This window comes from Lycorma delicatula, chromosome 5 (assembly GCF_047948215.1).
Source record: "Lycorma delicatula isolate Av1 chromosome 5, ASM4794821v1, whole genome shotgun sequence".
NCBI classification, from domain to species: domain Eukaryota; kingdom Metazoa; phylum Arthropoda; class Insecta; order Hemiptera; family Fulgoridae; genus Lycorma; species Lycorma delicatula.
Window position 1 is genome coordinate 180,033,068 of NC_134459.1, and position 22,403 is coordinate 180,055,470.

Consider the following 22,403-nt stretch of genomic DNA (forward strand, 5'->3'; position numbering starts at 1 on the left):
CTTATTCAGACCCTGTCAAAGGCAGTGTGAAAGTCAATAAACGTTTCCAATGTGCTTTGCTGTCTTTGAAAGCCGTCCTTTATCTCTTGAGTCAGTCTGGATACCTGCTCAACAGCATTTCTATGTTTTCTGAATCCTGATTGCCGGTCAGACAGAATCTGGTTGTTTCCTATTTCCACCTGAAGTCTAGTAAGTAGCATTTTTTCATACACGTGAAAACACATCAAGTGAAAACATGTTTGTAAGTGAAATGGACCACAAACTTGCTGGCAGATCTGGTTCTTTATATTTTTTGGGGATAGGAATCACCTCTGCTTTGCATAATTCACAGGCATGGTGCTTTTTCCAAATGTTACTGAGAAATTTCAGGATGCTTGCGCGAGCTTTATCCCTGAGGTGTGTTAAAAATTCAGCTCTGATTCCATCTGGACCTGGACTTTTCCCGACATTTCTTTTGGGATGGGAGATTCTGAAACTCTTTCAAGGCTGAAAGAGTTTTATACCCACGGTATTTTTATGTCTTATATAATACACAAAAAGCACAATTAATATTATTATCTATGAAGCATGTTGAAAGCCCAAAATAAAAATGATTAGAAATTATTCCTAATAAAGTTTGAACAAATATAATATGTAATATTTTTTACTGACGCTAATTCAAATACATTTCATTTATTAATATAATTTTAAATTAAACAAATTGAATTATGCAGCAGTCTTACAGTAAAAATGCCAAATAATTGTTCAACTACAATATAAGTAGAAAAATAGCTTATTAAAATCCAGAAAAGAAATTTTTAAAAAGTTTAAAAATATTCAACCATTTAAAGATAATACTCATTACTTTAACATAAATTCAATCTGTACATTTTTTGGTATCTTAGATTTTTTGGATGCTAATGGACACAATTTAGATAAAAGGTCCCTTAGTTTTCACATGTTTTCAAAACATAACATTTTTTAGTTATTAATTCAGAACAGCTATTCTGAATTAATATATACATAAAAATTTTATCATAATATAGATTTGACTACGACAGGAAACAGATTAATTTTTAATGCCTTTCTCGTCTTAAGGAAATCTTGCACATGAAATATTGTAACATAAGAATTGATAATCATGTAACCTGATATATTCCTACAATAGAATTATATTTCTTTAATAGATAATTTATGAGCAAAATCCTAAATTTATTCTTTTTATTACCCTCATGTCAAATTGTGCAAAGTAACATTTGTATATGACTGTTATTAATACCAGAAGGGCATCAATGAGCCAAAAATCTTGATATTATTAAACAAAATTTACAGTTTGACAATGAAAGACCAGCAAGACTGTTAACATGCAGTACTATAAAATAATTCTCTCTTTAATTTTTACAAAGTGGTTTAGCACAAGTCTCTTTCCTGATCCAGGATTTCTTGGCTGAACACAAAATTCCCTACATATGCTAGGTTCGTTATTCTCAAGACACAGCACCTTGTGACTTTTTATTATTCCCCATGCTAAAGATATTGCTGAAAGGGTCCTAATTTGAAAGCTTAGAAAGACATAGAGAAGAATGTGATAGCATAGCTGATCGTTATGCAAAAAAGAGGATTCCCAAAAATGTTTTCAGAGATTGACAAGTCACTGAGTTAGGTGAATGGAATCTTAGAGGACTATTCTTTTGGAGGTTTTTAGAACTGGAAGCCAACAAATAAGCTACATTTTTTTTATCTGTCTAAGGTTATACATTCATTAACAGGTTACAAATCTTGTTCACAATCCACATAGGCAGGGTGAACTACAATGATTATACATTGCTGTTAATCCATTGTTAATACGATACATTGACATACTCATGAAGGGGTACTTTTACCTCACAGGCTAACAGAAAAGAACACACAAATTAGTGTTACTAAAGCAGAGATGTATTACATTCTAAGATCACTAAAAATTACTGAACATTTTCATTAAATTAATATAAATGGCAAAGTCCAACTTACATCTTGTTTAAGGTACAAATCAGGTGCATGAACAAAAATATACTTTCCGTGTTGTTGCACATTCCCTCTGTAATTATAAACACTTTTCTGAAAAATAAAAATTCTTAAAATTACTGGTAATAATTATTGTCAATATAAGTAGAATAAATATTAAATAAAGTGGATTAATCTGGCTTTAAGTTATGAATGTAGCAAGGACATTTATAAAGCTTTCTGACCAAAATCATGAAAATAAAGATGGTCAAAAAATAAATTTGATTTAATTTTGTAATAACAAACTGAAAAAAATTTATTTTAAAGTACAATTTTTCAAACTTGTCATGATATTTTTAGTAACTCATTTGACCGTCTGTTTTTTCACGTAGTTGATGCTATGATGGTACAGAGCGGTTTTATATGTTCATTACATTGTTGAAGCAACATTCCATTATTTAAAAATCCAAACATACTTAATAAATACAATTTTAAAAAAATCAATATTCTGTAACTTAAAATTTAACATTTTTAGCAAATCAGCAAACCTCTACACAAAGTGATCAACTATTTCAAGCAGAAGATCACTAATTGCATTGGATATTCAACCTAATATTTCCACTCACATCCATAAATACAAACAATGCATCATACAATCTACAAAATAACAGAATACAAGACATACTATTTTTAGATATTAGTTTCAACTCACCTTTAACAGCTGCCAAAATTTCTTAGCATGGGAACTATTCTGGCCGTAACGTCTAATAGAATAATTATCAAACCTAAAATTGACAAAGTTAAGTCATTTTAAAACTAGTAACTCTGAAAATATGAAATTTACTTAAGTTAATCTTTGGTCAGTGCAAACTTTATTTTGATCAAATCAGAAATTATAAGATATTAAAGGATATTTTCTAACAATGAAGTATAAAAAAAGTAAAGAAAATGCAATAAAAACACAAAATAAATAATTAAATAAAAAGTTGCCTTTAATTTTGATAACAATGAAATTTCAATTTATAATAAGGGCAAATTGCTTATCTGACAAAATTATGCTCATATATTTATAAAAAAAATATTCAAACATTAATTCAGAGAGAATATCTCAACACCTCTGTTGGATGAAAAGCTTGTAGAAAGTTCTATCCATGTTTATGTCGTAGATGTATTTTTTGTACCCTTAACAGTCAATTGATCTGGCTGAATGGTTTGCATTTCATTTGAATACTTCTACAGGCTGCATAATCCTGGTTGTTCCTTTAGGAAGAATGAACCTGTTCTTGGGTTTGTCTTTAATCATTCTTATCATCCATCCCTTTTCCTTTACCTTAATATTTTCTGCTCTATGCTTGGTTGTTTGATAATAGGCAGTGCTCTGCCAGCTCCATGCTGAGAGTCCTAGAACCTGTAGAGTTGTACATCCTTAGTGCGAGGAAATGCTTGTATATCCAGGGACTCTTTTCTGTTGGTGGTTGCATACTAACCTAATGTCTAATGATTTAAGTGCCTATTAGCTAATTCCAGGCATCTTTCATCTAAAATACAAAAAAGTACTTGTCGCTTAATATCCCTAGATTTCTAGGCCAGATTAATTAGAAGCAGTCAATAGAATGGTGGCTGGGATATAGAAACCTTGTGCTGTACATGCACATACAATATTGACTACTGTAAATCCAATTTTTGTGTTTTGACAGTTTCTAGTATTAGTTTTACTATTTATGACTGCCATTACATTTTAAAGCATAGTATTTAATTTATTCATTATTACTATTTAATTAATTTCTAGATACATTCAATACTTTTCTTTGTAAGCGAAACACATGCTTTGAGTTAACATTATTATGATAGAATATTCTTTATCAAGAGTTGAACATTGCCTAGCTGGGATGCTGAATAACAAGTGGTAAGTACTAGTTATCAAATTATTTGAGTAAATTGACCTCGTGATTGAATAAAAAACATTTTATTCATATTTAGATCTCAGATCCTTTTAAAAATGTGTGTTCTTCAGTACTTTTAAATTTTGGAGAATTAAAATTTTATTTTCTAAACTTTCTCACTTTAACTAATAAACTGTTTACATAGAGTGAGAAAAAGGTTATACAATCCTGAATTCATAAATCTACATATGAAGTGAAAAATTAGCTTTTATGTTGGCACTATTGGGTGGGTTGGTAATACTTGACCTTGTACTCCCCTATTCTGTCTGTCAGTACATTTGTGCAATATAAAGACTATCACGTGTTTCACAGTCTCAACATGCATTAGTCTTGAAAGTTATTTTAAAACTATGACTACTTTAAGTGCCATGAAGACTTTGCTGTAGCTTTTTCTCTATCAAACATACCCAATAAATCAACAATTTCACATATAATCGTTAGTTTTAGAGAAACGATAGAGAAAGAAATTTTAGTGAAAGAATTGTAAGAACCCGATCAGTACAAAACTCAATTATTACAAATGGTTTATGCATTTTATTTGCAGCAATATTCAGATCTTGGATAACATTTTCTTTAGTGACTAGGTGTTGTTTTATCCAAGTGGCTACATAAACAGCCAAAACAACTGTTGGTATTGGATTGCAGAGAACCCTCACATTTTCCACGAGAATACATAACATTCAGGAATGATCGAAGTTTGGTACATGATTTCTTCGAATAGAGACCCAATTTTTTTTTTTAGTGGGTCCAATATTTTTCAAGGAAACGGTAACATCTGAAACATACCAGCATATTATGACTAAATTCATAGCACTGCTAGAAGAATAAGATTGTTGGTTGCAGCAACAAATTCAACACAATCCAAACAGTGAATAATACAATGTTACTGCTACATGAACATGAGTTCTACTTATGCACAATGCACATGAGCTGCTGCATGCACAATGGTACATGAGTTCTTTGGGGAGAAGTCATTTCTTGTGGTCTATGGCCACCTAGGTTACCAGATTTATCTCCCATGAATTTTTTCTTTGGGTTGTTCATAAAAACGTGTTCATAAATATAATCCTCACAAAACTGATCACCTAAAATGGAACATTGAAGACAAAATATTAAATATCACTGGTGCAACCATTAAAAATGTGGCTGCTAAAGTGAAGAAACCTGTTGATGCAATGCACATTTATTATAACAAAATTACTATAAGTTTTGAACTTATTTAATATTTATTGGATCGAGTCAAAACATGAGCTAAAAAAAGTTAATGAAGTATATAAAAATTGTATTAAGAAAATAAATTTTTAGTTTTGTGTGTGAATTTTCAAATGCACACAAAAATTCAGAAATAATTTTTTCCAAATAAAATTTCTTAGAGCTTAAACAGTAAAATTAAGCAATAGCTAATAAAAATAATTTTTACCAACTGTCAAGTTCAGCAGGTTTTTTGCGCCATGACATTTCATTCATTAAGTCATACATTACATAGTTTTGGTTGATCCCTTCTGGAGTCAATCCTGTACCAATCATTGTTGAATTGATCATATTTCTTGCTTTGAATGGACCCTGAAAAATAAATAATGATTAATAAACAGAAAAAACATTTTTATTTTATTATTATATTACGTAAGATTCTGATGAATAAGTAACTAATAAAACTGAATAACTGGACTAATGCCCAGTTCCTGAGTTTAATTTTGGCCAAAAATTCTAATATGGGTAAATTTTTGCCTGCGCAGGTATTATTTTTTGGACAAATTGATATAAAAAAGTCGTTATCATTAGTTAAGAAGTAATTTACAAAATGGTCACATAAATGACAAAAAATTTGAATAACTTAAAATATTGCGATTTAAATAGATTTCTGTCTATACACTGAATATATTTATAAAAGGATTGGCCATGCAGCCAAAGCTTCCGGAACTTTTTCAAATAATGGAAAACTAACAGTCTACAGTAGCATGCAAATTAATCCAAACACAAGCAAAAAACAGTTTTTAACACCAGAACTGTACAAAAAAAGGGTCATATGAGCCAAAGCACATGCTAACTGGACCAAAAAAGATTGGATAAATGTTAAGTTTTCCAAGTCAGATTTTTATGTTCAGAAGCAAAGGGTTTCACATGTTAGAAAAGTATAAGATGAAAACATGCATCACCAGCTCATATCCAACAATCAGTTAAACATCCCTAGAAATTCAGTGGGGAAGAGAGACCAACATTCCACCGCATAAACTACTTTTAATGGCTCAAAAATGAAAAGACGCAGTAGAAAAATCACTAACTTCAATGAAACAGACAAAAATCACAGACTTTTAAATGAAAAATAATAAAATCCATTTTTAGAATGTAAATATCAATCCAGTAATAAAAGCATTGTTTGTACACTAAAAGAAAGAGTTTCAGCAATTATTTCAACTTCCAAAACTCCCCTAGATACCAAATTCTGAACCCTCGATAATCCAAATTTTTCGTAATCTGAACAGTCAAGGATTTTTATTAGTTTGGATTAACCAGGGACATCTGCATATATAAATATTTTTTTAAATAATTTTTATTTTTATTTTAATTTATTTCTACAATAAAATAGTATGAAAAACAATGCTACTTTATTTAATAAAATTAATCCTTTTTAGTCTATAAGCATTTTTATACACATGGAAAAAGCCAGGTGACACTGCAAGGTATCAAGATAGATTATATCATGGTTAAGCAAAGATTTAGAAATAAACTCATCAAATGCAAAACTTACCCTGGAGGAGACATTGATAGCGACCATAATTTAGTGATAATGAAATGTAGATTGGGGTTTAAAAACCTGAAGAAAAGGTGTCAGATGAATCCGTTTAATTTAGAGAAGCTTGAGGAAGAAGAGGTAAAGAAGATTTTTGAGGGGGACATCGCAAGAGGTCTGAGTAAAAAAGATAAGATAGAAAATGTAGAAGATGTATGGGAGAATGTTTAAAAGGAAATTCTTAAATCAGCAGAAGCGAACTTAGGCGGAACAAACAGGGAGAAAACCTTGGATTTCAGATGATGTATTGCAACTGATGGATGAACGTAAAAAATATAATAATGCTAGTGATGAAGAAAGTAGAAGGAACTATCGACAATTAAGAAATAATATAAACAGGAAGTGCAAACTAGCGAAAGAAGAGAGGATTAAAGAAATGTGTTCAGAAGTGAACATTGGTAAAATAGACGAAGCATACAGGAAAGTTAAGGAAAATTTTGGCAAACATAAATTAAAATCTAATAATGTGTTAAACAAAGATGGCACACCAATTTATAATACAAAAGGCAAAGTTGATAGATGGGTGAAATATACTGAAGATTTATACGGAGGAAATGAATTAGAAAATGGTGTTATAGAGGAAGAAGAAGAAGTCAAAGAGGATGAAAGGGGAGAAACAATACAGAGATCTGAATTTAAGAGAGCATTAAAAGATTTGAATGGCAGAAAGGCTGCTGGAATGAATGGAATACCTGTAAAATTACTGCACAGTGCAGGTGAGGAAGCAATTAATAGATTATACAAACTGGTGTGTAATATTACACACCAGGGGATGTTCCATCTGAAAAAGAGTGTTATAGTCATGATACCAAAGAAAGCAGGAGCAGATAAATGTGAAGAATACAGAACAATTAGCTTAACTAGCCATGCGTCAAAAATCTTAACTAGAGTTCTGTACAGAATTGAGTGGAGAGTGGAAGTGTTAGGAGAAGACCAATTTGGTTTAAGGAAAAGTATAGGGACAAGGGAAGCAATTTTAGGCTTCAGATTAATAGTACAAGGAAGATTAAAGAAAAACAAACCAACATAATTGGCATATATAGACCTAGAAAAGGCATTTGATAACGTAGACTAAAATAAAATGTTCAGCATTTTAAAAAAATTAGGGTTCAAATGCAGAAGTAGAAGAACAATTGCTAACATTTACAGGAACCAAACAGCAACAGTAATAATTGAAGAACATCAGAAAGAAGCCGTAATAAGAAAGAGAGTCCAACAAGGATGTTCCCTATCACCGTTATTTTTTAATCTTAACATAGAACTAGCAGAATGATGTTAAAGAACAATTTAGATCCGCAGTAACAGTACAAGGTGAAAAGATAAAGATGCTACGATTGGCTGATGATATAGTAATTCTAGCTGAGAGTAAAAAGGATTTAGAAGGAACAATGAATGGCATGGAAGAAGTCCTATGCAAGAACCACTGTATGAAAATAAACAAAAACAAAACGAAAGTAATGAAATATAGTAGAAATAACAAAGATGGACCACTGAATGTAAAAATAGGAAGAAAAAAGATTATGGAGGGAGAAGAATTTTGTTATTTGGGAAGTGTAATTACTAAAGATGGACAAAGCAGGAGCGATATAATATGCCAAATAGCACAGGCGAAACGAGCCTTCAGTCAGAATTGTAATTTGTTTACATCAAAAATTAATTTAAATGTCAGGAAATGATTTTTGAAAGTATATGTTTGGAGCATAGCTTTATATGGTAGTGAAACTTGAGACGATCGGAGTACCTGAGAAGAAAAGATTAAAAGCTTTTGAAATGCGGTGCTATAGGAAAATGTTAAAAATCAGATGGCTGGATAAAGTGAAAAATGAAGAGGTGTTGCGGCAAATCGATGTAGAAAGAAGCATTTGGAAAAATATAGTTAAAAGAAGAGACAGACTAATAGGCCACATATTAAGGCATCCTGGAATAGTCACTTTAATATTGAAGGTACAGGTAGAAGAAAAAAATTGTGCAGTCAGGCAACGTTTGTAATATGTAAAACAAATTGTTGGGGATGTAGGACGTAGGCGGTGTACCAGAATGAAACAACTAGCACTAGATAGGGAATCTTGGAGAGCTGCATCAAACCAGTCAAATGCCTGAAGACAAAAAAAAGATTTTTAAATATTTATACTCCTGAACTACTGGTAAATTGTTTTTTTACGATTTAACTTTCTCCAAAATAAATATGTTTCTTTTTTTTTTGATTTTAGACCATATTAAAACAAAAATGCTATTAATTACAGTTAAAATTTTATTTAAATTTCATTGCAATTTATAATAATTTCAACCCCCAATATCTCAATAAATACTGGACCGGTTTTCATCATTCAAATTTTATTGTGTTTGGAATTTTCTGTAGATTAATTTACTCTCCTTCATTTTTCTCTATGTTTAATAATTTTTTTTTTTTAAATTTGGCAGTATTATAAAGTAAGTTGTTTTAATTAGATTATATTATTAACATTTTTTTATTTTTTATTTTCATATTAATGTTTAGGTTAATGTTGAAGGCATCAGCTATAACCCTCTGTGGTATGGATCACTGATAAGAATTAAATTTTATACTTTATAGTAATCTACTGTCAGCATATTACATCATCCAAAAAAGGGCTTTTTAATAGATTTTATTTAATTTATTTCTACCCATTTAAAAAAAATATAATTTCTATTTTAAATATGAGAATTTCATTTCTAATATTTTCACTAGTCCTCCAAATTCCTGGGCCTTTTTCAATTAGTTGGATATCAGCCATCATGAGTTGTGCCTTGGCCACAATAGGATAAAGGAATGTAGTTGGTTCCTGCTCTAGATATCATGTAAATAAGTAATGTGTCCAGAATCAGCCAACAGGCCTTCTCTGGTCCTATCTTCAATGACAGAAAAATATCTTTTTTATAAACCTTTTAAAGTATATTCTTTATAAATGTGCTTTTTTAATGTATAAAAGGACTGAACCCAGGTTATCTGTTTTATTTTTGTTATTTATTTTTAAATAAAATTAAAACTGTTAAACTATCAAAATTCATTACAATTTTTTGAAATAAATTAAATATAAATAACGTAATTTTTTTCAATTTTATCACCCCTAGATTTCTTACAGTACCAATAATCTCAGAGGCCAAAGCCCACATCCTTTTAAATTTTTCATAAAATTTCTTTTTTATTGAAACAAAGTGGGGTATTCTAATATTTAATCACATTAATATTAGTCTGAATGGATTGACTCGCCTTATATTCTTACATTTTTGTTTTAACTTATATTTCACTTTATCGGTTTATTTAATATAACAATAGTATTTGTATATATATATATATATTTTGAAAAAATAACACAACCACCAAAACACAAAAACAGGAAAACATAAAAAACTAATACCAATAGCTGACTTTTGCGGGATCCTGCAATCATCAGTTGGTACACATGTCTATAATTACATTAAACAAAAAAATAAATAAAAACTTAAAACATTCAGAAAACATTAACACACTAACAACCACAAAATTTGTAATAGCACAGTGATTGGGTTTTTCTGTTACTGTATTGTGGTGGTAGCATTTTTATTTTTTGACTTAATTAGCACAGCGGTCATACAGGTCAATATGTTGATGAATTATTTGAATTTTCAAAAAAAATATATACACTGTCAAATATAAAAAACATGTACACTGCACTGTCAAATAAGTACTGGGAATTGTTAAATAAACGCACAATTTTTATTTATTCACCATATTTACTTTGTTTTTCAAAGTAGGTCCTGTTTGATACAACACACATATACCAGTGTTTTTTCCAGTCTTCCAAACACTTTTTATAGGTGCTTACCATGTCCTTCAGCTCCTTTCACGTATTTTGATTTATGGCTTCAATTGAGTCAAAACGGGTACCCCAGAGTGACAATTTTAGCTTCATGAACAGACAGAAATCACACGGGGACAGATCTGGTAAATATGGTGGTTGATTGATGTTATTTATTGAATTTTTTATCTTAAATTCAGTCACAATTTTCGCTCTATGCGATGGCACACTATCATCAAGTAAAATTTACGAATTTTTCTTCTATAAATCTGGCTGTTTGTAATGGATTTTCTCACGTAAACACTTCAATATGGCCAAATAGTATTCTTTATTGACTGTCTGCCCCTCTGGAATGAATTTGTGATGCACCAAACCACAAATATAGAAGAAAACAATGAGCATCACCTGGACTTTTGAATGACTTTGATATGGTTTTTTCGGTTTTGGCTCGTCTTTGGTCTTCCATTCTGATTGTAGACTTGTTTGCATGTCAAACCCGTAGACCCATGTCTCATCACCAATTATGATGTGTTCCATGAATATCGGATCAGAACTAGCACAGTCCAGCATGTCTAAAGAGGCCTGCTCACAGTAGGGGAGACTACTGTACCTTGGACCGCTTTTTCATATTTATCTTTTACACTTCACTGTAATGCGAAATGTGTCATTTTAGTTGCTTCTAGTAGTTTTTCAGCTCTTTTTTTACATCATGAAATGCAGTTTTTTTACAAATGTCTAACTACAAATATTTTTTTAGTTATTGTAAATTTGAAGCATAATGAACCATTGGACTAACGTGTACCTTGGACTAATGTGTTGTACCCTGGGTAAAATTAAGAAATAGGTTTTTTAACAAGAAATAAATGGATTTAAAGTCATATTTTTAGTATTTTATTGTAGCAATACACTTTCAAACTAAATATGGCAAAAAAGAAACACAATATCTTTAATCGCTTTAAAGCTGTAACTACAAGTGATTGATAAACAAAGGCCAATACTTTGGTAAAAAAAAAACTAAATAGTTACGTTATAATCTTCATTTGCAAAAATCACATATATAACATTTCTACTCACATCCTTCTGACCTGTGCAAAGAGAATGGGTTCATCGACCACAAGAGGTTCAGTTACACCATTTCTACCCACTTTGATCACTTGCCTTTAAAGAGCAACAATACAAATACTCTTTATCACAACTATCTTCATTACTGGTTGACACAAGAGATAGTTCACTTAATGAAGATAGTTCTGAATCAGATAACTCAACTAATCTTTTTCTGGGGCTTTTTTTAAGCTTTGTTTGTATGTCTCTTCTCATTGATTTTTTGAAATGACTGTCATAAATTTTTTGTAACTTTTTTAACTTGTCCCACAGCTTTTATGTACTTTTGTTTATTTGCATTCTGTTCTTTAATTGCATTTTTTCTGGTGAATCTGTTGCAATCATTTTTCCCGGTTTTCTTCTTTGCTTCCTCTTTTTATCCTCTTCAGCCCTAAGGTGAGGTTGAATTTCTTCAGGTGTGACAAATGTCTTTACTTCATGATTATTGTGGGTGTTGTACAAATACCACCAGAAAATCCAGGTACTGAGTTAGTTTTGTGATTGAAGTTGAAACAGAACAAGAAACCAAAGAAGCTGCTGATCCAGTATTCAAAGATACAGATTGCTCAGGAGCTGAAAAAAAAGAAGATGAACTGGAAGCTAAAGAAGTATAACATCCAGATTCCTCAGAAGTAGAAGAGCAAGGGGCTGAAGAATTAGAACAAAGGGTTGAAGAAGTAAAAGATGCCATGGGCTGAAGTATCTAAGGGCCTATCAGTTACGTAGGAGCACAAGAATTCATCAGTAAAAACTGATTCATTGAGGGGAAATATTCCATTTTACAGAATCAGACAAAACATTGTTTGAAGTAAATGCTCAAGGATATGCTATTCCTAACATCTTACAATTCTGTAGATGTCAAAAGTCTTCCCTTAGGTTATTTAGAAGCCACGCTTCGAGAGCTTTTTTTTTCTTTTCCTGTTTAGCCTCCGGTAACTACCGTTCAGATAATACTTCAGAGGATGAATGAGGATGATATGTATGAGTGTAAATGAAGTGTAGTCTTGTACATTCTCAGTTCGACCATTCCTGAGATGTGTGGTTAATTGAAACCCAACCACCAAAGAAGACCGGTATCCACGATCTAGTATTCAAATCCGAGTAAAAATAACTGGCTTTACTAGAAGTTGAACGCTGGAACTCTCGACTTCCAAATCAGCTGATTTGGGAAGACGCGTTTACCACTAGACCAACCCGGTGGGTTGCTTCGAGAGCTTGGTTATAATTTGTCTTCAATGGACAGTAAACAGAAATGTCTAAAGGCTGTAATTTATGCGAGGTATGAGGAGGGAAAGTTACCATCACAATACCTGTACCAGATGCCTTATCAAGGGTCTCATGAGATAGGTGGGTTTCATGACTGTCAAGTATTAATAACAGTCTATCTTCTTTTGAACATTTCATTGAGACTATAAAATAGTCCAAAAACTTGACGAATGATTTTTCATTGGACTATGCTGATGAGTTAGCACTATCAATGCATCCCATAGGGTCACCGATCAGCATTCTCTCTTTAAAATGAACTTGAAGAAAAATAAGCATGGGAGGCAACAAATTGCCAATTACATTCACCACAGCAATCATTGTAACCAGGAATCCCTTTTCTATCGATGTAGCACTGCCTACCTGTTTTATCCCTTTAGGAGCTGCTATTTTTGACTGTCTTTGGACAGTGCTTAAACCTGTTTCATCCAGATTCTAAATTTTGTCAGGTGGGATTGGACCATATCTCCTGTGCACTTCCTTAATGTTTTCAAAAAAATAGTTCAACATTAGTCTTGTTGAAGTTTGTCATGTGGCTGTTGGCTTCCGGATAGATAGTTGTTCTGGATGCCTTTTAAGAAAGTCTCTCATTCACTCCTCACCTGTAATCTCTTCTTTCTCCCATATGTTAGGTACTTTTTTATCATTAGCTTTCGCAAATTTAAAAGCTAAAATTTGTACACCCTCTTTTGTTAAACTTTATTGCATTTTAGCAACATTATTAATATAGGCTTGCCTCCTATCCAATAGGAAACACTTGTTTAACTGCATAATTGACTGAATATTGATACTCAACATTTCCTATATTTTTAAACTTTATTAAATGTAGTGTGTACCTACTAATTTTATATACCTTTGCTGCTTCTCGGTATGTCATTTTCTTTCTGAATCACCTGTACTGATAGCCTTAAGTGCTTTTTTAAATTTTCTCCATTTACTGGCTTCTGCTTCATTCCTATTTTGCTTCTCGACATGTTTGAATGCAGTCTGAATACCTAAAATAAAATATTATGTTGTAACGTCTTGTACCATAAGCCACCGGCCCAAGGTACATGGCTCCAAGGTACACGAGGGTTCCATTGCTAACAAATATGGCTGCTTCGATAAAACTCCTTAACCAATGAACAAAACAAAGTAACTATTTTACTCATTGAAAAGCAGGCTGTGTACAGGTTCTGCAACTAAGAATCCTTGCATGCAAACTAAGGCGAGAATTTCATACAATTCCAACTTTAAAAATTTACTTTCAACACTCAAAAACAACTATTTACTACTACACGCACAAAACACAGCAGACGCTAGTTTTCCACACTGTGCCAACTGCATACATTGTAATGAAGGTAAGGGTTACTGAAGATCCTGCTAGGTAGCAGCACAATCCAGAAATTCCAAAAGGCTCAGGGTACACCATGGTCTTGGTAAAACATCCTCCCTTACTGTTTTTAAAGAAAATTGAGGTCTTTTGGAACAAGCCATGTGACGACACATCTTATGCCCAAAATATCCACTAAAATTGAATGAACAACTTGTGAGAGATGTTATGGTCACAAGCTATTTCTCTTAAGCTGGAATGACGACTATTGAGCACAATTTCTTTCATATTTTTTGTTTTCATCAGTTAAAGAGGTCAAAGGTCATCCAAAACAAAGCATGTCTTCGACAATCTCTCGGCCTTCCTTGAATGTTTTGTATAAAACGTGTTTTTGATAAAACTAATTCACCATAAGCCTTTTCTAACATTTTTAGCGACTGAAAATTCTGTTTGCAACAAAAAATTTAAAGCAAGCTCTTTGTTCAATAATTTTCTTCATTGTAAAAATCGTGATGCACTACTGAAGTGAACTGATTCGACCAGTTGGTGTAAACAAACTGGTAGCCAAATTGTACTTGTTTTGGGCACTGTAATTAAGTATAATGCTACCATCTTACGGAATAAAAGATTTTAAAAAAATCATTAGCGCGGCCCTTTTAAAATACAAATTGTCGGTACTTTTCTGACAGAAGTATATTAAATTCTATTAATACCTACAAAAAAAAAAGCTTATTGGATAGGCCACATCTTAAGACATGACTGAATTCAAAAAGTAATAAATAATTGAAGAAAAGATTGCCAGTGTGAGAAGAAGAAGGATAGGAATGTTGGATGATTTGAAAAGGAGACAAGGATACTATAATTTAAAAGAAAAAGGTCAGGACAGACCATTGTGGAGAATGCTGTTTCTTGATACCTGTAAATAGACAGTTCCACTAAAGAAGAAGAAGAAACCACCTAGTACAGAATTAAATTTACCAAGAAAGTACTTTTGCGGGATACCGCATCCTCAATCAAGAGGATTATCATAGGATTTTGAGGAGAGTAAATTAGTGCATGACATCACTTATACACATAAAGTTTTAATATGAAACAGTATGTTGATGACCTGGTAATAAACAATGAACATCTAATAATATTAAAGAAATTAAATTCTTATAATGAAAATTTAGAATTTACATTTTAATAAATAATAACAGAATGTTAAATTACTTAGAAGTCAATATAAAAATAAACAAGGACAACCAATTTGAAATATCAGTATATACAAACCCTACTCTAATAATATAATAATTCATAAAAAATCAAACCACCCTGGTCTTATAAAATTATCATTTATACAAATAAGATTAATAAAGCAATCGAATACACACATAACAAAGAAAGTTAAATAATTAAACATCAACATTTTCAACATATAGCAGTTGAAAATGGATCTGATACTATTTTAATTAATAATATTTATAAAAAAGAACTATCAAAACACACTAACAAAGTAGTAACTACCTAATAACCAATACATAAGACACAAGAGTGAAAACATGTATATAAAGTATTATTCACTAATAATATCACTGAAAACATTACTAAAACTTACAATAATGAAATATTTAAACCAGCATACATACCTAATAACTACATAATAAAATATTTTAAAAAATAAATAAATAATATGTTGAATTTATAAAATTAAATGTAATGACTGTGATGGTATTTATAAAGAAAAACGAATAGATCTTTTAAAACTAGGTTTCTTGAACATTATGGAAGTTACAAAAATAATATATTAGGTTTATGTAGTATGACAGACCATCTAATAAACAGTAAACATTCCATTTCTAATATTAACACAGATTTAGAAATTAATAAAGATGACATAAAATTAAATATATTAGATAAATATAAAGCGTATAAATTCAAACAAAAATTCAGTTTGATAAACCAGCAGACAGTGTTTGAGGGAGACAATCTTGTAAACTGCAACAAGGTAGTAAACCTCGTGTAATAAAATATATAATTTCAATTATTTTAGTATTTCTATGTTTAATTTTTATTATGCAGTAACTGGATTATTTCAATCATGACTGATTGAAATAGTGCAGGATACTGCAAAAGTAATTCCACGGCAAAATTAAGATATGTCTTATCTCAATATTCTATACTAGGTGCTTTATATTAATAGAATTTAACAGTAGATTAGAATAATATGAATCTTAAAAAGATTAATTCCAGTAAAATAATATATTATTTTAAAATTAAAAACAAATATTTAAATCTACCAGATACAGTTCAAATAAAAGATAAGAACATTCACCTATCATAGTGCTTTCATTGCTTTACTCCATCTTCAGCAGACAAATTTTATAAATTACACACAATTATAAATTAAAATTTAAAAAAAATCATATACTAGTGTCATAATTAAAAAACTTCTTATACCTGCTACGGTAAGATAATTAATCTTAACATGGTAAATCTTACCGAGAATGTATATCATATCAATGTGATTTAAAATAATCATTAAACTTGTAATATAAAAGATAAAAATTATTGACAAACAGAAGTAGAGATTTGTTATTTTAATGTAGAGGTTATATATTTTGTGGTCCTTTGTTACTTTGGGTACACTATAAATTGCATAAAATTTGTATTTTTCTACACTGTAGCAAAGAATAATTTTAAGCAAGAAACTGTCACTTTACTCATTACACTATTAATTTTTATGGATTTTTTAAAATTTTATATAAACAATTTTTCTAAGTTCTATTGTCATTATACCTTAATACCTACTACTGCTTTCCTAAAATTTACATACCCATATATACATATGAAGAAAAATTCCTTCTTCAATACAGAAACAGTCTTAAACAACAGTCTAACAACTATGTTGTTTTATCAAAATTTGTTTTTTTTACAAAAAAAAAAAATAATCTCATTTTGGAATAATTACAACTCCACTAATCTCTATGGAAGAGTGATAGCATCTCTTATTTGAAAGGTTTTGAGTTCAAATCTAGGTCAGACTTGACAATTTACACATACTATAAAATTCAACTATAATTGGGTATAGTACTACAGTTATTTAAAAGAATATATAAATAAAATAACTTATTTTAGTAAAATCATCTTCTCTTTTCTTCTATGTAGTTTTTGCATGTTTTATGATTTTCCATGCAGAAATAATGTTGCAGTTCTAAAACATTTCACCACTTTTTAAACATGAAAGCCACTCATACACTTGAGTTTTTCTCATAACAGTATTTTTTTAACATCAAAATTTTTCAGCATCAAAATAGTTTCTGCGGCATTTTTTCCATGCACGAAGCAACACTCCACAAATGCACACTGTTCATTAAAATCTGCCATGATTCTTAAAAACAAGAAGCAGGTGAAACAGCTTTTACAAAAATTAATAGAGGTCAGACAAACCTTTCCAAATTGGCAGATTTACTCGAAAAAAGTTGTTGCTTGATACTCTCTAGCTGGAGAACTATGTACCACAGAAACTCCGCCCAGTGCAATGTAATTCTGGTTATTTTTGGATACCCCTAACTAATATATTAAGTGCCATGTAAATTAGTGGATGACTTTGCCATGTTTTTGTTATCAAAATAAATTGTACAAAAATTTTAATTACACTATTAGATTTATCAATAACATATATAAAATAAAAAACACATAAGTGTAATTTTGCATTTTATTTTCACAGTGTGAAGTATAAAATACATCCTTTTTAAAAGATTTTGGAAAAGTAAAATTTAAACAACTATAAAAAAATAGCTGATGGTGATAAAAAAATTGATTGAATTGAAATTATTCTAAAATGTTGGTCATCTTACTCTTTACTCACTTTTCTGCAAAGTATCAGCTAGATTAAATAGTTTTTAAAGCATCAATAATGCTTATACAAAAGAAGCACATTCCAGGATCTGATGGGCATTTTGTAATAAATTTGGTCTACCATTTAAATTATCAATGTAAAACAACTTTGACTACAACAGTCTGAAACTGAAATAAAATGATGAAGTATAATAGATTTGAAAGTATTTTATGAATTAAAAATGTGTATGTGAAATGGCAGTTCTCTCATTCAAATAGTCTGGTTGCAATTCATTACATAGCTGCAATTAATTTGTTTGCAAATTTGTTAACTGAAACTGTGGTGTACCAGAATAAAAGAACTGCCATTCCAAGTGCGTCATTTAATTCATAAAGTGGTTTCATATCTACGTCCATCATACAACTCCCATTTTATTTTGATTCCAAATTTTTATAGACAAATTTGTGTTGCAATGATGATTCCAGTGATACCAATTTCATTGCAAAATGGCCATAAAATTTGGAATGTGCTTCTTTTTTCTACAAAATATTATCATGGGCATTTTAAAAACTGTTTAATTGAACTGATATTTGGCAGTGATAAATATTTTACACGAACAAGTTAGATATCAAAAACTATGCTTTTTTTCTATTTTCACATCAACAAAAATAAAACAGAAAATGACATGTAAGTATTGTTTTATATATTTTACACAGAAAAGATTGACGCATTTTAAGGAGTAATTAATTTTTATCTACAATTTTTTTTGATAACACACTAACATGACAAAGCCATCTGCTAAATTATTAAAGATTCTTAGTACTGAAGAAACCCATTTAATTTTCAGTCTAAAGTGATTAAGATGAATTTTTAGAACTAAACTTAATCTTAGTTTGTCAGATTTTCTTGATTTATAAATACGAATATTACGTTTAAGATGAAATAACTGTTCAAAAATAGTTTGTTTAATTCCCATTACAAATAAATTCATTATATGTCTGTAAGTGGTATGGTGATACCACATAAATAAGAAAAGAAAAAGCTTGTATTAATGATCTGAATGGATTTTACCTCATTAACTTGCGTAACAGTTCCATGCATACCAAGTGTGCCACCAAAATTGTGTAACATACACCAGATAAAAGGCTGACCAAAATATGAATCTAATCTGCTGTACTGTGGATTCAATTCTCCCTGTAGATCCAGCACAACCATCTTACCCTAAAAAAGTGCAATAAGAAAATAATGCAATTGCTACAGTACAACTCCATTAATCAAGTTCACTCACTAGGCCTTACTTGCAAGATTAATTTAACACACTACGATGATCGGTTAAGAAACAAATAATAGGAGTGGTTCCTGAGCAATGTTTTATTTCTTTGGGGATGATTCATATATGTAATCATATAACTAAATTCATGAATGCTAGTTTTTAAAATATGAAGGTGATCCAGTAAGAAAACACAATTTGCACATAATTGCTATGGAGATCTCTTACCCAGTTTATAGTTGGTGTTCTTACTACTCTGAGAGTCATGTGTCTTGATATATTTCTTTATGAATAATACATAGATAAAATGAATCCTACTGCACAAAATCCTGCTGATTGTGAAGTATGAAGTGTTATTTGATTCTTTAAAGCTCATAAGCGAGACTTACCAATATTGACCATCAGCAAAATAACAAGATTGCTAATACAATATGAATTTAATGTGAAAAAAGTAGTCTGAAAAGTTTTGTTTATTCATTGTTAAATGCTTGGAAGGCAGATGCGTAACTCCTGATGTACTCTATACTTTTCCCCCAAATTTTTATCGATCTATTCTTGGTGAAATTTATGTTAATGTGTGGGTTACAAGATATCAGAAGAATGGGGTCAGTGCTGCTGTTTTTGCAGTGATATCATGCAGATAAAGATGATTTTCTCAAATCAGACAGTAACACATGATAAGACTGGATATCTCATTTCCTCAAAGAGCAAGCATCAGTTGTTTGAATGGACTCTGTGTGGTGGAGTAGTACCATTTCTGCCTTTCATCCAAGTGGTATTTGAGGATTTGAGGGGGCTCAAAAATCCCCTGGTTAGGGGTATTTGAGTCCAGTCAGCCAAGTCTGACCGGGTCCAAACATGTATCAGTTTTGGCAACTTTTACGTGCTATATAAATTCATCTCTCATCAGTAGCTACAACTGGACCAGTAATTGCTAAGATGAAATAAAAAATATAGGATCTTCTTAGTTGAAAATACATGATGATATTTTGTGACTAAGGTAATACCAAAAGGCACCAAAATAAATGCTGGCCAGCATTGTGAGACGCTTGAAAGATAAGGCAAACCATCCGAATATGGAAAGTTTCTTGCAGCATTATTCTTTATAACAATGCCTGTCTTCATGCTGAAATTTCATTCAACCCAAGCTGTCAAGTGATTTTCTGTGAGAGGTTTTTGATCATCCACCTTATATAGTGTGGATCTTACGTTGAGTGATTATCACCATTTTACTAGGTGGAAAATAATTTATCAATGATGATGTTGGATTGCAACTTGCCATCAACAATCAATTAAATGGAAACTGGTGGTGGACAACAAGAGGACCTTGAACCTGATAAATAGATATGATATATACTTATATGTAGATAATTATGTAAAGAAACAGATAAAATATACTGTGTGTCTAAAAACATGAAATCTTTTTTAAACTTATTAAAGCTAAATAGTCTTAAATTTCTCTGCATTACCGTTATGGGAAAAGTTATACCAACATTTAATTACAGGTATGAAAAGGAAGCCCATTAATTTTATATGAATTTCATCAAAGATTATTGAATGCTTCATGTAAAAACACTTGATCAACTACTATAAGAAATAGACTTACAAACCTTTTGTACGCACCCATTTCTGTTTCTATGCGCATCTTCTATTATAAAGTTATTAGAATATCTTTTTAAATTAATTACTGAATCTTTGAAGATAAATCTCCTTTGTCATTAGTACTTGGTGACTGATGTAGCCTCACATAACTTATTTAATAGTGAACATGTAGCAGTACTGGTTGTGAATTTTCTGCAGTAATGGAGGTGCTTATGATGCGCCAAAAATACCTGGTCTGTTTTTTCTTTCTAAAATGTATGACGACATTGAATTTTTTCCCAAAATCTTTGCTTTATGCAGATGATACTGCTTCAGTATCAACTCATTTACCTACTGTTGAAATTAATAGAATTCAAAGACTTTCTGTGGAGATTAAGTTAGAAATAGAAATTATTGTAATTACGTACAAATAGGAATTTATTATGAGATAAGATTAGAAAGTTTTTTATATAAAAAGAATAGGAATAGGAATAGGAAAGTATGATTCAATTTAGCCATAAAATGTGGCATCAATTAATTCTGTGTTAAAAAGAGTTCAGATATAACTGTGGTGCACTTGACAGATGTAACTGGCTTTATTAACACATCTTAGTGCCATATTCTTTAAAGTACATCTTGAATAAGCACTGAATCTAAAGTATTAAAATATGATGAGTTGTTTCAATGGACTACTATCGAATTTTTGTTATTGTTTTCTTTATGATATCACAGTTAATTGCTTTATAACGTTTTTTACATCATTGTTCATTATAACTAAAATTTAAGAATGACGACGATGTAATGACAAAGACATTTCTTTATCGGCGAATTCTGTTTCATTACTCTATTAAGAAATACATTTATTATAGATAATCAGTAAAATAGAGTGGATGCAATGTATATTATTTAAAATATAAACATTTATGTAAAAAGATAAACAAAATATAATAAACAGACAATAAAGTGCCATATAATAAACTCACATAAGGAACAGAAGTCAAAAAAGCTTCAGCTCTCTTTTTTGTCCAAAATAAAGCATTATGACGAAATAACCATCCTTGAAGCAACCTGAAAAACATATAATGTAAAATTTTATCTTTAGTTAATTCAGCTTGGACAGTTAAATATAAAATTCATAAATATTAAAAAATTTATAACAACTGCTTTTTGAATCTGAGAAATAGACAAGTAAGTAGGTTTCTATATTATTAAATTTAAATTAAACATGTGAATGCCAGTACAGAGATAAGACTTTTGAAAATATAAAATACATCATCTTAAAACAACATACAGTTATCAGGCTAGTTAAAAAATTACAACAAATTTCCAGACAAAATAATGGGTTGTCATATATTTTTTTAGTCAGTACTTCATCTAACTACAAACTTTATTTTTCTTGTTTTAATTTTGGATAAATTACCTGACAATCTGAAAGATCTTTCTCACAACAGATTTATTTAAAGTTAAGATAAAAAACTTTTCATTATCTGAAACATTACTCTATTAATGAATTTTTTAATAATACTAATCTATATATATAAAAATGAATGAATGATTGTCTGT

General features: G+C 30.5%; 1 protein-coding gene across 1 annotated transcript in view; it reads right to left on the reverse strand.

Moving 5' to 3' along the window:
* Naglu (N-acetyl-alpha-glucosaminidase) overlaps window positions 1–22,403 on the reverse strand; it is a 104,594-nt gene that overhangs the window by 20,797 nt on the left and 61,394 nt on the right. Inside the window, exons 9-13 of the mRNA XM_075367675.1 lie at window positions 21,824–21,908; window positions 19,061–19,210; window positions 5,326–5,468; window positions 2,675–2,747; window positions 1,990–2,076 (exon numbers count right to left, since the gene is read on the reverse strand). Coding sequence (XP_075223790.1) covers window positions 1,990–2,076; window positions 2,675–2,747; window positions 5,326–5,468; window positions 19,061–19,210; window positions 21,824–21,908 — 538 coding nt within the window. The remainder of the gene's footprint in view (window positions 1–1,989; window positions 2,077–2,674; window positions 2,748–5,325; window positions 5,469–19,060; window positions 19,211–21,823; window positions 21,909–22,403) is intronic.